Source organism: Rhinatrema bivittatum, chromosome 15, assembly GCF_901001135.1.
Source record: "Rhinatrema bivittatum chromosome 15, aRhiBiv1.1, whole genome shotgun sequence".
NCBI lineage: Eukaryota > Metazoa > Chordata > Amphibia > Gymnophiona > Rhinatrematidae > Rhinatrema > Rhinatrema bivittatum.
In genome coordinates, this window is record NC_042629.1 from 76,715,933 (window position 1) to 76,729,168 (window position 13,236).

General features: G+C 53.3%; 1 protein-coding gene and 1 long non-coding RNA gene across 2 annotated transcripts; both read left to right on the top strand.

Moving 5' to 3' along the window:
• The first annotated feature begins 923 nt into the window (after positions 1-923).
• PERM1 (PPARGC1 and ESRR induced regulator, muscle 1) lies at positions 924-12,263 on the top strand. The gene is made up of 4 exons (XM_029578631.1): positions 924-1,060; positions 1,599-3,149; positions 8,922-9,038; positions 9,947-12,263. The coding sequence occupies exons 1-4, from the start codon at positions 985-987 to the stop codon at positions 10,024-10,026; spliced, it is 1,824 nt and encodes a 607-aa protein (XP_029434491.1). The 5' UTR covers positions 924-984; the 3' UTR covers positions 10,027-12,263.
• LOC115076769 lies at positions 3,164-5,337 on the top strand. Its single transcript, XR_003852862.1, has 2 exons — positions 3,164-3,643; positions 3,989-5,337. It is a non-coding gene; the product is annotated as an uncharacterized LOC115076769 (long non-coding RNA).
• Positions 12,264-13,236: the final 973 nt, after the last annotated feature.

Here is a 13,236-nt window from a genome sequence, read left to right on the forward strand (position 1 = left end):
AAACTTGCTTTTTTCCTGCAGATAAGCAGGCTGAATTAGGCGGGCTGTCTGGGAGTCCCCAGCTGAAGGTTTCAAGTGCAACCAAAATGGGTCCTTGCCAGAACATGGAGTAGTTCACAAGGTTGAGTGAGACCTCTGCTTCAACCTGGTCCAGACCAGCAGACAGTCTCCTTACTTCCCTAAGAGAGGGTTTCGAAAGATCTGGGGGTTTGTAAATCGACAGAAATTAAGATGATCTCGATTCCACTCGAAGCAATAAGGCATCTGCGTAAGAGAGGGACCTGGATTTTAGTTCTTAGCCCGGATCACCGCTACTCCCCCTCTTGTCCAGACAAATCTGCAGCCTAAAGCACAAGTTCTTTGCTTACAGCAACAATGAAAATGCAGCGGTGAGGTGGGAAGGGGTGAAGAAGGGGTATCTGGCATAGCTGCAGTGGACGGGGGGGCAGGGGGCACACAGCCTGAAAGGTTTATGCAAAGTGCGCGGTGCAAATGATGCGAGGGAGGGAGTGGGTGCTTACAGGTCAGACCGTTATTATTAGGAAAGTGGCATCTCGCATTGTATGAGGCCATTTATCATGCGACTTGCCCAGAGCCTGCTTCCCTGGATGGGAGAAGTTTAATGCTTAAGAGCGTCACTGTGAGGTGCCCAGGGCACGCAGCGCGGGCAGAACGAGAGGAGAGGGGGATCAGAAAATATCCCCAGGGACGAGAAGTTTATCATCCAATATTCTCACATCTCTTTTGTAAGCAGGAAGAGCCCGAGAGCAAAGGGGTCGCTTTGTACCTGGATGTACTGTGAAGGTGAAAGGGAGGTCAGACGGGCAGGAGAGCGGCTGGAAAGTGCAGGGCCACCGCAGTCCCATGGGCCTGTCGCCCCCTCAGCCCCCTCCGTATCTTCTATTTATGGGTCTGAGGCCTGGCCAGGGTGACATTCAGCTGAGCTCTATTTTTAGTACCTGGATGGGGCTCTGAATAAGTTTCATGGCGATGACTCTGCTCCGGTTCAGGATTGCGCTATTGTACTTATGTGCGGCTGGGACTCCAGAAACACTTTGCGGTAGGTCAGATGTTTATTGATTGATTTATTTTTTGTAGATTTCTAATCTCTATTTGCTTCTGGGAAGTTCTGTATGTCACAGCTGCTGCCAGTGGCATCCTAGCAGTCAAATCTTGAGAAAAATCTGGCGACAGCTGAGAGGACTGGGAGGGGCAGAAAGAAAGCAGTTCCTGAGCCAGCAAAAGTGCAAGAAGCCGACAGCCAGGATGAGCCCTGAGGATGTAGCAGGAGCCGAGCCCCAGTGCCACTGCCACTGCCACCCTACCGCGGTGCTGGCCCAGCCAGGTGCCCACAGGTGACAAGAGTCACTTAGTAAAAAAGCAGAGCCCCCGCATGACTCTCCCCTGCTACACATTTCATGTGCCTTCTGGTTATGGTCCCATTTTGGTTTAGGTGGACATGATGAGAATAGGAGCTAACCTTGAGGTAACCCGAGCTTCCGGTCATACGGTCTGAAACCTCCCCCAAATCCCAGCTGCGGGACCTGTCCTTACTGCTGAGTGCTGTTCCCAGCTGAGAGCTTGCTATCTTGTTGCAGGTATGGATAATTTTGAGTACAGCATTGAGCTGAATGATCGGGACTGGGCAGAATTTTATTTCATGGCTGAGGAATGCGATCTGCTTCAGGCTTCCCTGGCTACTACAGATGAACAGACCTTGAGTGACCCAGAGCAAGGCGAGGTCACGCTGAGCACACAAACTGACCAGAAAGTCAAGAGGGTCAGAGTCAACCTGTGCTCTGCGCTGGGCACTTGGCCTCCATGTCCCATCCTGGAAACCTCAGGACCCAATCCCACAGCGGCAGCTGTTCTGTCCGGCAGCGAGGATGAGGCAGATCTGGAGTCCGTCAGCAGGTTTCTGTGGGACAGGGGCACACCCTTGCTCTGCCAGCAGTCCGGGCCCAGCTCCTCAGGACCTGCTTCTTCCCACAAGGCCCATTCTTTGGGTTTACAGCTAATCAGCCTGAATGGGCCTTGTGAGCTAGGACCGGACAGGGGAGAAAGACAAGATCCAACCCTGGGTGGGGCCACTTTCGGAGCTATGAAGAGAGACACACAACCAGGCAGCAGGCCAGCCACGTCCTCTTCCAGCTCCTGCACACAAGGCAGAGACAGTTCTTCTGAAAAGACTGCACACCTGCACAGTGCCACGGGGAATCCTGCTGCCCAGCTCCCGGAAGTCACTCTCTGCTCAGGGGAATCTGCTTCTACTTTCTCGTCGCATTCAGCAGATTCACGAGCCTTATTGCCCAGGCACAGCTCAAAGCAAGACGGAAGAGCAAGGCCGGTGAAGAAGATCAGGGACCCCATCCATGTAAGGAAGGTGCGTTTAATTTCAGAAGCAGCTCCATCAGAGACTGAGCAGAGGGAGGGTGAGCCAGACACAAAACAATCTCCCACCAACCCAGCTATGAAATCAGCCCCTGCCAATAACGCACAGAGCCTGGGAGTGTTCATGGGGGCATTACAGGATGCCTCGTGTGCCAGCAGCTTCCCACCTCCACTGAAGGAGGGGGGCATGAATGGCAGAGCAGCAGTGCCAAGGGCAGATGAAAGTATTTCCAAGGCTGAGGGTGTCTTTACAGGCCAAGAAGTAGATGGGGAGGACCAGGAGAGCTATGAATCAAGTGATGGTCAGCGGTTTTCTTCTCTTTCTGGACCTCCTGCCCAGTCTGAGAGCCTTGTAATGCCCATAGCAGAAATATGCCCCGTTTCATTCTGTGAGATTCAGCAAAAGGCAGCACGAGAGGGCAGCCCCAGACCCACCACTGGGAGAGCGCCCGGAAAAGAGCCAGTAGGGACGTTCTCTTTACCAGGAATATATGAATATTTTTTTCACGATGAAGAAAAGGATGAGAATAATGACAAAGAGCTCATTTTAAGACTGCCAGCCTTAGCATCTGAAGATCTGGCTGTTAAGTTAAAATCCCTAATGTCCAGCCAAGTGCATCTGCCAAGTTCAAGACTCCAGGGCAGTAGGAGCCAGTCACAGGGGCAGAAGCAAACCCTGTTCCAGGGGAGCCTGTGTGCTAGTGGAGAGGAGCCTGAAGCAAAGTCTGAGGATCTAGAGACAGCAGTGGCAGTAACAGGTAATTCATGAGAGTGCGCACACTGCCAGGGATGAGGACAACACTGCCAGGGCTGAGGGACGCTGGTGCACACTACAGGGATGAGGGCAACACTGCCAGGGCTGAGGGATGCAGATGCACACTACAGGGATGAGGGCAACACTGCCAGGGCTGAGGGACGCTGGTGCACACTACAGGGATGAGGACAACACTGCCAGGGCTGAGGGATGCAGATGCACACTACAGGGATGAGGGCAACACTGCCAGGGCTGAGGGACGCTGGTGCGCACTACAGGGATGAGGGCAACACTGCCAGGGCTGAGGGACGCTGGTGCGCACTACAGGGATGAGGGCAACACTGCCAGGGCTGAGGGACGCTGGTGCGCACTACAGAGATGAGAGCGCACACTGTCAGGTGTGAGGGATGCTGGTGCACACTACAGAGATGAGAGCGCACACTGTCAGGTGTGAGGGATGCTGGTGCACACTACAGAGATGAGAGCGCACACTGTCAGGTGTGAGGGATGCTGATGCACACTGCCAGGGATGAGGACAACACTGCCAGGGCTGAGGGACGCTGGTGCACACTACAGGGATGAGGGCAACACTGCCAGGGCTGAGGGACGCTGGTGCACACTACAGGGATGAGGTCAACACTGCCAGGGCTGATGGACGCTGGTGCACACTACAGGTATGAGGACAACACTGCCAGGGCTGAGGGACGCTGGTGCACACTACAGGGATGAGGGCAACACTGCCAGGGCTGAGGGACGCTGGTGCACACTACAGGGATGAGGGCAACACTGCCAGGGCTGAGGGATGCTGGTGCACACTACAGAGATGAGAGCGCACACTGTCAGGTGTGAGGGATGCTGGTGCACACTACAGAGATGAGAGCGCACACTGTCAGGTGTGAGGGATGCTGGTGCACACTACAGAGATGAGAGCGCACACTGTCAGGTGTGAGGGATGCTGGTGCACACTACAGAGATGAGAGCGCACACTGCCAGGGCTGAGGGACGCTGGTGCACACTACAGGGATGAGGGCAACACTGCCAGGGCTGAGGGATGCTGGTGCACACTACAGAGATGAGAGCGCACACTGTCAGGTGTGAGGGATGCTGGTGCACACTACAGAGATGAGAGCGCACACTGTCAGGTGTGAGGGATGCTGGTGCACACTACAGAGATGAGAGCGCACACTGTCAGGTGTGAGGGATGCTGGTGCACACTACAGAGATGAGAGCGCACACTGTCAGGTGTGAGGGATGCTGGTGCACACTACAGAGATGAGAGCGCACACTGCCAGGGCTGAGGGACGCTGGTGCACACTACAGGGATGAGGGCAACACTGCCAGGGCTGAGGGACGCTGGTGCACACTACAGGGATGAGGGCAACACTGCCAGGGCTGAGGGACGCTGGTGCACACTACAGGGATGAGGGCAACACTGCCAGGGCTGAGGGACGCTGGTGCGCACTACAGAGATGAGAGCGCACACTGCCAGGGCTGAGGGACGCTGGTGCGCACTACAGGGATGAGGGCAACACTGTCAGGTGTGAGGGATGCTGGTGCGCACTACAGAGATGAGAGCACACACTGTCAGGTGTGAGGGATGCTGGTGCGCACTATAGGGATGAGGGCAACACTGCCAGGGCTGAGGGACGCTGGTGCACACTACAGGGATGAGGGCAACACTGCCAGGGCTGAGGGACGCTGGTGCACACTACAGGGATGAGAGCGCACACTGCCAGGGGTGGGGGATGCTGGTGCACACTACAGAGATGAGAGCGCACACTGTCAGGTGTGAGGGATGCTGGTGCACACTACAGAGATGAGAGTGCACACTATCAGGTGTGAGGGATGCTGATGCACACTACAGGGATGAGGGCAACACTGCCAGGGCTGAGGGACGCTGGTTCACACTACAGGGATGAGAGCGCACACTGCCAGGGGTGAGGGACGCTGATGCACACTACAGAGATGAGAGCGCACACTGCCAGGGGTGAGGGATGCTGGTGCACACTACAGAGATGAGAGCGCACACTGCCAGGGGTGAGGGATGCTGGTGCACACTACAGAGATGAGAGCGCACACTGTCAGGTGTGAGGGATGCTGGTGCACACTACAGAGATGAGAGCGCACACTGCCAGGGCTGAGGGACGCTGGTGCACACTACAGAGATGAGAGCGCACGCTGCCAGGGGTGAGGGATGCTGATGCGCACTACAGGGATGAGAGCGCACACTGCCAGGGGTGAGGGATGCTGGTGCGCACTACAGAGATGAGAGCGCACACTGTCAGGTGTGAGGGATGCTGGTGCGCACTACAGAGATGAGAGCGCACGCTGCCAGGGGTGAGGGATGCTGGTGCGCACTACAGAGATGAGAGCGCACGCTGTCAGGTGTGAGGGATGCTGGTGCACACTACAGAGATGAGAGCGCACGCTGCCAGGGGTGAGGGATGCTGGTGCGCACTACAGAGATGAGAGCGCACGCTGCCAGGGGTGAGGGATGCTGATGCGCACTACAGAGATGAGAGCGCACGCTGTCAGGTGTGAGGGATGCTGGTGCGCACTACAGAGATGAGAGCGCACACTGCCAGGGGTGAGGGATGCTGGTGCGCACTACAGAGATGAGAGCGCACACTGTCAGGTGTGAGGGATGCTGGTGCGCACTACAGAGATGAGAGCGCACACTGTCAGGTGTGAGGGATGCTGGTGCGCACTACAGAGATGAGAGCGCACACTGCCAGGGGTGAGGGATGCTGGTGCGCACTACAGAGATGAGAGCGCACACTGCCAGGGGTGAGGGATGCTGGTGCGCACTACAGAGATGAGAGCGCACACTGCCAGGGGTGAGGGATGCTGGTGCGCACTACAGAGATGAGAGCGCACACTGCCAGGGGTGAGGGATGCTGGTGCGCACTACAGAGATGAAAGCGCACACTGCCAGGGGTGAGGGATGCTGGTGCGCACTACAGAGATGAGAGCGCACACTGCCAGGGGTGAGGGATGCTGGTGCGCACTACAGAGATGAAAGCGCACACTGCCAGGGGTGAGGGATGCTGGTGCGCACTACAGAGATGAGAGCGCACACTGTCAGGTGTGAGGGATGCTGGTGCGCACTACAGAGATGAGAGCGCACACTGTCAGGTGTGAGGGACGCTGGTGCGCACTACAGGGATGAGGGCAACACTGCCAGGGCTGAGGGACACTGATGCGCACTACAGGGATGAGGGCAACACTGCCAGGGCTGAGGGACGCTGGTGCACACTACAGGGATGAGGGCAACACTGCCAGGGCTGAGGGACGCTGGTGCGCACTACAGGGATGAGGGCAACACTGCCAGGGCTGAGGGATGCTGGTGCACACTACAGAGATGAGAGCGCACAGTGTCAGGTGTGAGGGATGCTGGTGCACACTACAGAGATGAGAGCGCACAGTGTCAGGTGTGAGGGATGCTGGTGCACACTACAGAGATGAGAGCGCACACTGTCAGGTGTGAGGGATGCTGGTGCACACTACAGAGATGAGAGCGCACACTGCCAGGGGTGAGGGATGCTGGTGCACACTACAGAGATGAGAGCGCACACTGCCAGGGGTGAGGGATGCTGGTGCGCACTACCGAGATGAGAGCGCACACTGTCAGGTGTGAGGGATGCTGGTGCGCACTACAGAGATGAGAGCGCACACTGTCAGGTGTGAGGGATGCTGGTGCGCACTACAGAGATGAGAGCGCACACTGTCAGGTGTGAGGGATGCTGGTGCGCACTACAGAGATGAGAGCGCACACTGCCAGGGGTGAGGGATGCTGGTGCTCAGTACAGAGATGAGAGCGCACACTGCCAGGGGTGAGGGATGCTGGTGCACACTACAGAGATGAGAGCGCACACTGTCAGGTGTGAGGGATGCTGGTGCACACTACAGAGATGAGAGCGCACACTGTCAGGGGTGAGGGATGCTGGTGCACACTACAGAGATGAGAGCGCACACTGCCAGGGGTGAGGGATGCTGGTGCACACTACAGAGATGAGAGCGCACACTGTCAGGTGTGAGGGATGCTGGTGCACACTACAGAGATGAGAGCGCACACTGCCAGGGGTGAGGAATGCTGGTGCACACTACAGAGATGAGAGCACACACTGCCAGGGGTGAGGAATGCTGGTGCGCACTACAGAGATGAGAGCGCACACTGCCAGGGGTGAGGGACGCTGGTGCGCACTACAGAGATGAGAGCGCACACTGTCAGGTGTGAGGGACGCTGGTGCGCACTACAGAGATGAGAGCGCACACTGTCAGGTGTGAGGGATGCTGGTGCGCACTACAGAGATGAGAGCGCACACTGTCAGGGGTGAGGGTTGCTGGTGCGCACTACAGAGATGAGAGAGCACACTGCCAGGGGTGAGGGATGCTGGTGCACACTACAGAGATGAGAGCGCACACTGTCAGGTGTGAGGGATGCTGGTGCACACTACAGAGATGAGAGCGCACACTGTCAGGTGTGAGGGATGCTGGTGCACACTACAGAGATGAGAGCGCACACTGCCAGGGGTGAGGGATGCTGGTGCACACTACAGAGATGAGAGCGCACACTGTCAGGTGTGAGGGATGCTGGTGCACACTACAGAGATGAGAGCGCACACTGCCAGGGGTGAGGGATGCTGGTGCACACTACAGAGATGAGAGCGCACACTGCCAGGGGTGAGGAATGCTGGTGCACACTACAGAGATGAGAGCACACACTGCCAGGGGTGAGGGACGCTGGTGCACACTACAGAGATGAGAGCGCACACTGTCAGGTGTGAGGGATGCTGGTGCACACTACAGAGATGAGAGCGCACACTGCCAGGGGTGAGGGATGCTGGTGCACACTACAGAGATGAGAGCGCACACTGCCAGGGGTGAGGAATGCTGGTGCACACTACAGAGATGAGAGCACACACTGCCAGGGGTGAGGGACGCTGGTGCACACTACAGAGATGAGAGCACACACTGCCAGGGGTGAGGAATGCTGGTGCACACTACAGAGATGAGAGCACACACTGCCAGGGGTGAGGGACGCTGGTGCACACTACAGAGATGAGAGCGCACACTGTCAGGTGTGAGGGATGCTGGTGCGCACTACAGAGATGAGAGCGCACACTGTCAGGTGTGAGGGATGCTGGTGCACACTACAGAGATGAGAGCGCACACTGTCAGGTGTGGGGGATGCTGGTGCACACTACAGAGATGAGAGCACACACTGTCAGGTGTGAGGGATGCTGGTGCACACTACAGGGATGAGAGCGCACACTGTCAGGTGTGAGGGATGTGGTGCGCACTACAGAGATGAGAGCACACACTGCCAGGGGTGAGGGACGCTGGTGCACACTACAGAGATGAGAGCGCACACTGTCAGGTGTGAGGGATGCTGGTGCACACTACAGGGATGAGGGCACACACTGCCAGGGGTGAGGGATGCTGGTGCACACTACAGAGATGAGAGCGCACACTGCCAGGGGTGGGGGATGCTGGTGCACACTACAGAGATGAGAGCGCACACTGCCAGGGGTGAGGGTGTGCACTGCTCAGGGGTATGGAGTGAGAAGTGCAGGCTAGCACATCATCTTTGGGGATGCAGATTGCTTCGGATTTGCTGTCCCAGGCGTTAGTCTCCCAGATACCTTTCTCTCTCTGTTAATGGGATTTTTGTAGATGTGTAGTGGAGTCTTGCTTTGAGAAATCTGCAGATGATTACTGGGCACAACGATGCACATTATATGCACAAGGAGTTTCTCATGCTGTCTTTTCTCAGGGAAGCGTCCTTTGCAGTTCTCTTTGGGCCACAGTGATCTGTGCCTTGTGCTTTTCGCCTTCGCCTCCTGGGTTGCAAACTCCTCCAGCGTGCGGACTGCAGATGCCTGGAAGGCAGGTAAGCGTGTAGCAGTCTGTGCCAGGAGCTCCATATTATTACTCTCTGGACATCGTGTGAGGGCTTTACCATCGCAAGGAGCAATGTCTGGGCTGTAGGGAGGCCTGGGTAACACAGGGAACTTCCTAAGGTGTCAAATACTCAGGCCAAATAGGAGTGCAACTGTGCCAGGGAGAAGCCGGCTCCAGCAGCCACTTCAAAGGGGCGCTCTATGGCACTCTGGCACTTTTGGGGGTGATGGAGGGAGAGGGAATCCCCTCTCTCTAAGGTTTCCCTCCCCGGCTCTTAAATCCGGCCCTGACTGTAGGAACCCTTTTTGAATGTGTGGGAACGCAGAACGCTACAATCTCTTCTTCCGTCCAACCTGGGATGAGGCTTTCTAAACACCCAGCGATAACAGGTGGGGACAAGGCAGGTGGAAAAGCAGGGAGGGATCTTTGAAATGCTCAGAGGCAGCCTATGTATTTATTTATTTAAGCATTTTATATGCCATCATTCCAGTAAAGATCCCAATGCTTCACACTATACATACATTCATAGATCAAGGATACCCGACTACTTGAGGAGACATTCATCATTCGGGGCTGCGCAGTCATAAAACAGGTCAATACTTGAAAGGACAATAGTACAAAAGTCACTGTAGTACATGTATAATCCGTCAGTACTAGAAAGATTAATAGTGCAAAACGTGATATCAATCATCACACAAAAAACAAATAAAAATAACATGTACAGTAACAAAACCCCCAAGCGAACAGAACAGAAATCCCTGCTTCTAGGACGAGGTCAGCCACCTTTCAGCTTCTACCTGTCCCTAAAATGTCACACAGCGAGTGCCAGAAACGTCTTACTAGAAATGCAGAAAAATCCTTTCAGATTTAGTTTCATCACAAGATATTTTGTTTCAGCATTAATTGCCAACATCGGGGCGATCTCTGTTATCCGTTACTGCAGAAGACATGCGGGGGCAGAGAGGTGGCAGAGCTGAAGGTTACCCTTCCATCTCCACGGCAGTGCGGACTGAAGCTGGACAGGAACACAGCAGGAAGCTCCCCAAAACTGTCCTGCTTGTGTCACAGACGGACTAACCAGTTTTCAGCATATCCCGGGCAAAGGTTTGCACTCGTCAGAGACCAAGCATATAGCTCATTCATATTGACTGTGGATATCCTGACAACCTGACCGGGACAGGTTTGGGAAGCTCTGCTTGGGCTGTGAACCTCTCACTCTCTGCATCCCAGTTTTTCAGTGGTTTCCTGGTCAGCTGGCAGTTCTGCAAATGCCAGAGGGTCTGGTGCCGGCCAGGACTGATTTCCTCCTCGTGAACACGCTGTAAGGAGGAATAGGAACTTGGACTGTGAGGTATCATTTTGTGTGCATATGTTTCTAGATTTTGTTGGGTGCCGTAATGCATGAGGGTTTCTTATTTCAACAACACAAATGTAGTGTCACAACTTACAGTTCAGTAGTGTTTTCTTTCTCTAAGCTCTCCCAAGCCCTGGGCCCAGACCAGGATTCCCTGCTGTCCTAGGCTTAAGGTGGACCGGGCCAGATCTCTGGATCCAGTTAAGGTGTTTTGAGAGTTTCTCCTGCACACTCCACACCATGCCAGCCACAGGACCAAGCCATCACTAATTGCCCAGAGTGACAGATGGCAGCGCATCAGGGTAAAGATTCGTTGGTCATTCTGTTTGATTCCTCACCACAGCCCATGATGCCCTCAGGAAGTGGTCACCCTTGCAGTTGGAGACAGGATAAAAGACCGGGTGGTTATTTTTTGAGTGAGAGGATGGATGCAACTCATCCTGGCAATGCCTGTGATCTGTTCTGTCTCCCCCGCTGTTTAATATTCATGCACAATTCTTGGATCATTTGATTGCTAGTATGGGGGTTTCAGTGCATATTCTACTGCAGATTTGCTGTGATCTTGCTTTGGCATGGGATAGGCATATCTCACCATAACAGAGGCGAGGATGAGAGGAAATAAGTTCATTCTGAACCCCCATAAAAAAAAGGTTTTTTCTGGGTATGAAATTTTATCCACCTTTTGTAATTTGTGATGGTAAAATCAGAGGGCAAGTAAAGCTTATGCCTGTGGCATTTGTGGACTATCCACAATCTCCAGCCGTACTGAAGTGCAGGGAGTCTGGCCACAGTGATTCATGCCCTAGTGACTAATGCCTTGTTCTTAAGACAACTCAGCATGGGATCCACGATCATAGCGCAACAGCAACGTTAAAGCATCATCCTCTATATATATAGAGAAACCTGCAGGGTTCTGGCCCTCAATACCTAAAAGATAAACTGCAAATGTATAGATCCTACCCAAACCCGAGGATCTGCTCAGAATGCCCACCCCCAGCCAAAGTCACCGATGTAGGCACTAGAAATCCCATCACCGGGGACGCATTATCCGCTTTCTAGAAAAATGCAAACCTCTCTCTTTGGTGTTTTGCTGCTTATTAGCCAACTTTGTATTTGTTGTTTCTCATTGTCATTGAAGACTGTAGTGTTATTCATTGCATCAGTACTTTTACTGTATTAGGATTAACGTTGTATGCTGCCAGGACTTAAGTGCTGCCCGCAGATCTTTCCCTCGTGGGGACTGTGAGTGCCACCTCTGCATCATCTCCAGTCCCCAGCCCAGCCCACTACTTTCAAAACTTAATATTGCCCATTAATACACGCCCCAGCGGTTTTTTCTCTTCTCTGCCATGATGGCAGGGGAACTGAAGAGCAGGAGCGTCCCATTCGGGTCGCACGGCGTGCGGGTGGCGCCCCATGCCTGGTCCTGGGCTGGCGCTGGGGGCAGTGGAACATGTGCGCCCTCGCTGCAGTGCTGCCCCCTAATTGTGCCTAACGCTTGCACTGGCCATGTGTCTGCCTCAGTGCTGCCAGAATATTTGCTTAATCTCGTAATGTTTTGCTACAAATGAAGTGTACTTTATCTCTACAGCTATTAAGTTTCTGTTGCTGTTTGCTGTTTTAGGAATTAGCAATAGAGTGAGGTGAAAACCTGCTGTCAGCTTTGCATAGTGACATTCACAGAGAGAGAGAGAGAGAGAGCCATGTTTTAGGTGCAAGGATGAAGCAATCTCATTGGCTGTACTAAGCTGTTGGGCTGCTCCACCTTGTAAAGAAAAAAAAAAAGAAAAATCCGCACAGTGATCTGTTTGATGGGAAAATCTTATTTTGTTTCTTAGCTGTTTGCTGGTGTGGCGGTTACTACCCTTAACCAAATAAGCCTTGATGCTTCTGATGCACCTGCAACATCGCTCTCTGCTTTGAAAGAGGGGGTGGGGGCTGAAAGGAAAGAGAAATTTGGATGTAGGGACAACCAATATGAGCCCTGACCTTTTTACAGTCTGGGGTACTGATGGTCAGACATTAAGAAAAAAACACAGGACTGCTTCTACGGCCAAAGCAAGTCAAGCAAAACTGATTGATACATGGGGGTAACTTGCACGGCACGGCAGATACCAGCATAGGAAGCTTGCTGGGCAGACTGGATGGACCACAGGTCCTTTTCTGCCGTCATTTCTATGTTTCTATATATATTTATTTATTTATTTAATGTTTGCTTCTAGGGACCACTTGAAGCGATGCACAAAGACATCAATAAACCCTCATACGATACAATAAAAAGTCAAAAACCAAAATAACAAAATATTAGATCATCAAAATGTATCACAACCACATCCTAAAACCAGCCGCACTAGAGACCTACCCTGAAAATGTGGTTCCTGTAGGTTGGTTTGGGAGATTAAGTGAACACAGACAAACAAAGCAAACACATAAATAAATAAATAAATAAATAAATAAAGGATTTGCCTGATTTAGAAAAAGAGCTGTAAGAAGTTTGAGTTTGTGTTGGGGACATGGTGGTGGTAGTGGAGATATTCTGTGTCCTCATCAATAAGTGGAGGAATAACCCAGAAACCAGGGTTAAAATCCCACAGCCGCTCCTTGTGAGCTTGGGCAACTCACGTCACCCTCCACTGCCTCAGGTACAAACGTAGGAGGAAAGTTTGTCAAGGATCTGTGTGTGTAAAGCTGGATTTCTCAGAATTGCAACTTTCACACACCTTTGAAAATCCACCCCCAAGATTGTGAGCGCTCTGGGGACAGGGAAAGAAGTGCAGAACCCGAATATAATCTGCTTTGCAGTGTCAAAAAGGCAAAATATAAATAAAAGAAA

What these genes read in the sequence shown, in the direction of transcription:
- PERM1 (XM_029578631.1), top strand. Translation starts at nt 985, where the DNA reads ATGGCGATGACTCTGCTCCGGTTCAGGATTGCGCTATTGTACTTATGT. An exon ending in GACAGCAGTGGCAGTAACAG is followed by an intron (nt 3,150 to 8,921) that starts GTAATTCATGAG and finishes GTCTTTTCTCAG; the next exon opens with GGAAGCGTCCTTTGCAGTTC. An exon ending in TGCAGATGCCTGGAAGGCAG is followed by an intron (nt 9,039 to 9,946) that starts GTAAGCGTGTAG and finishes ATTTTGTTTCAG; the next exon opens with CATTAATTGCCAACATCGGG.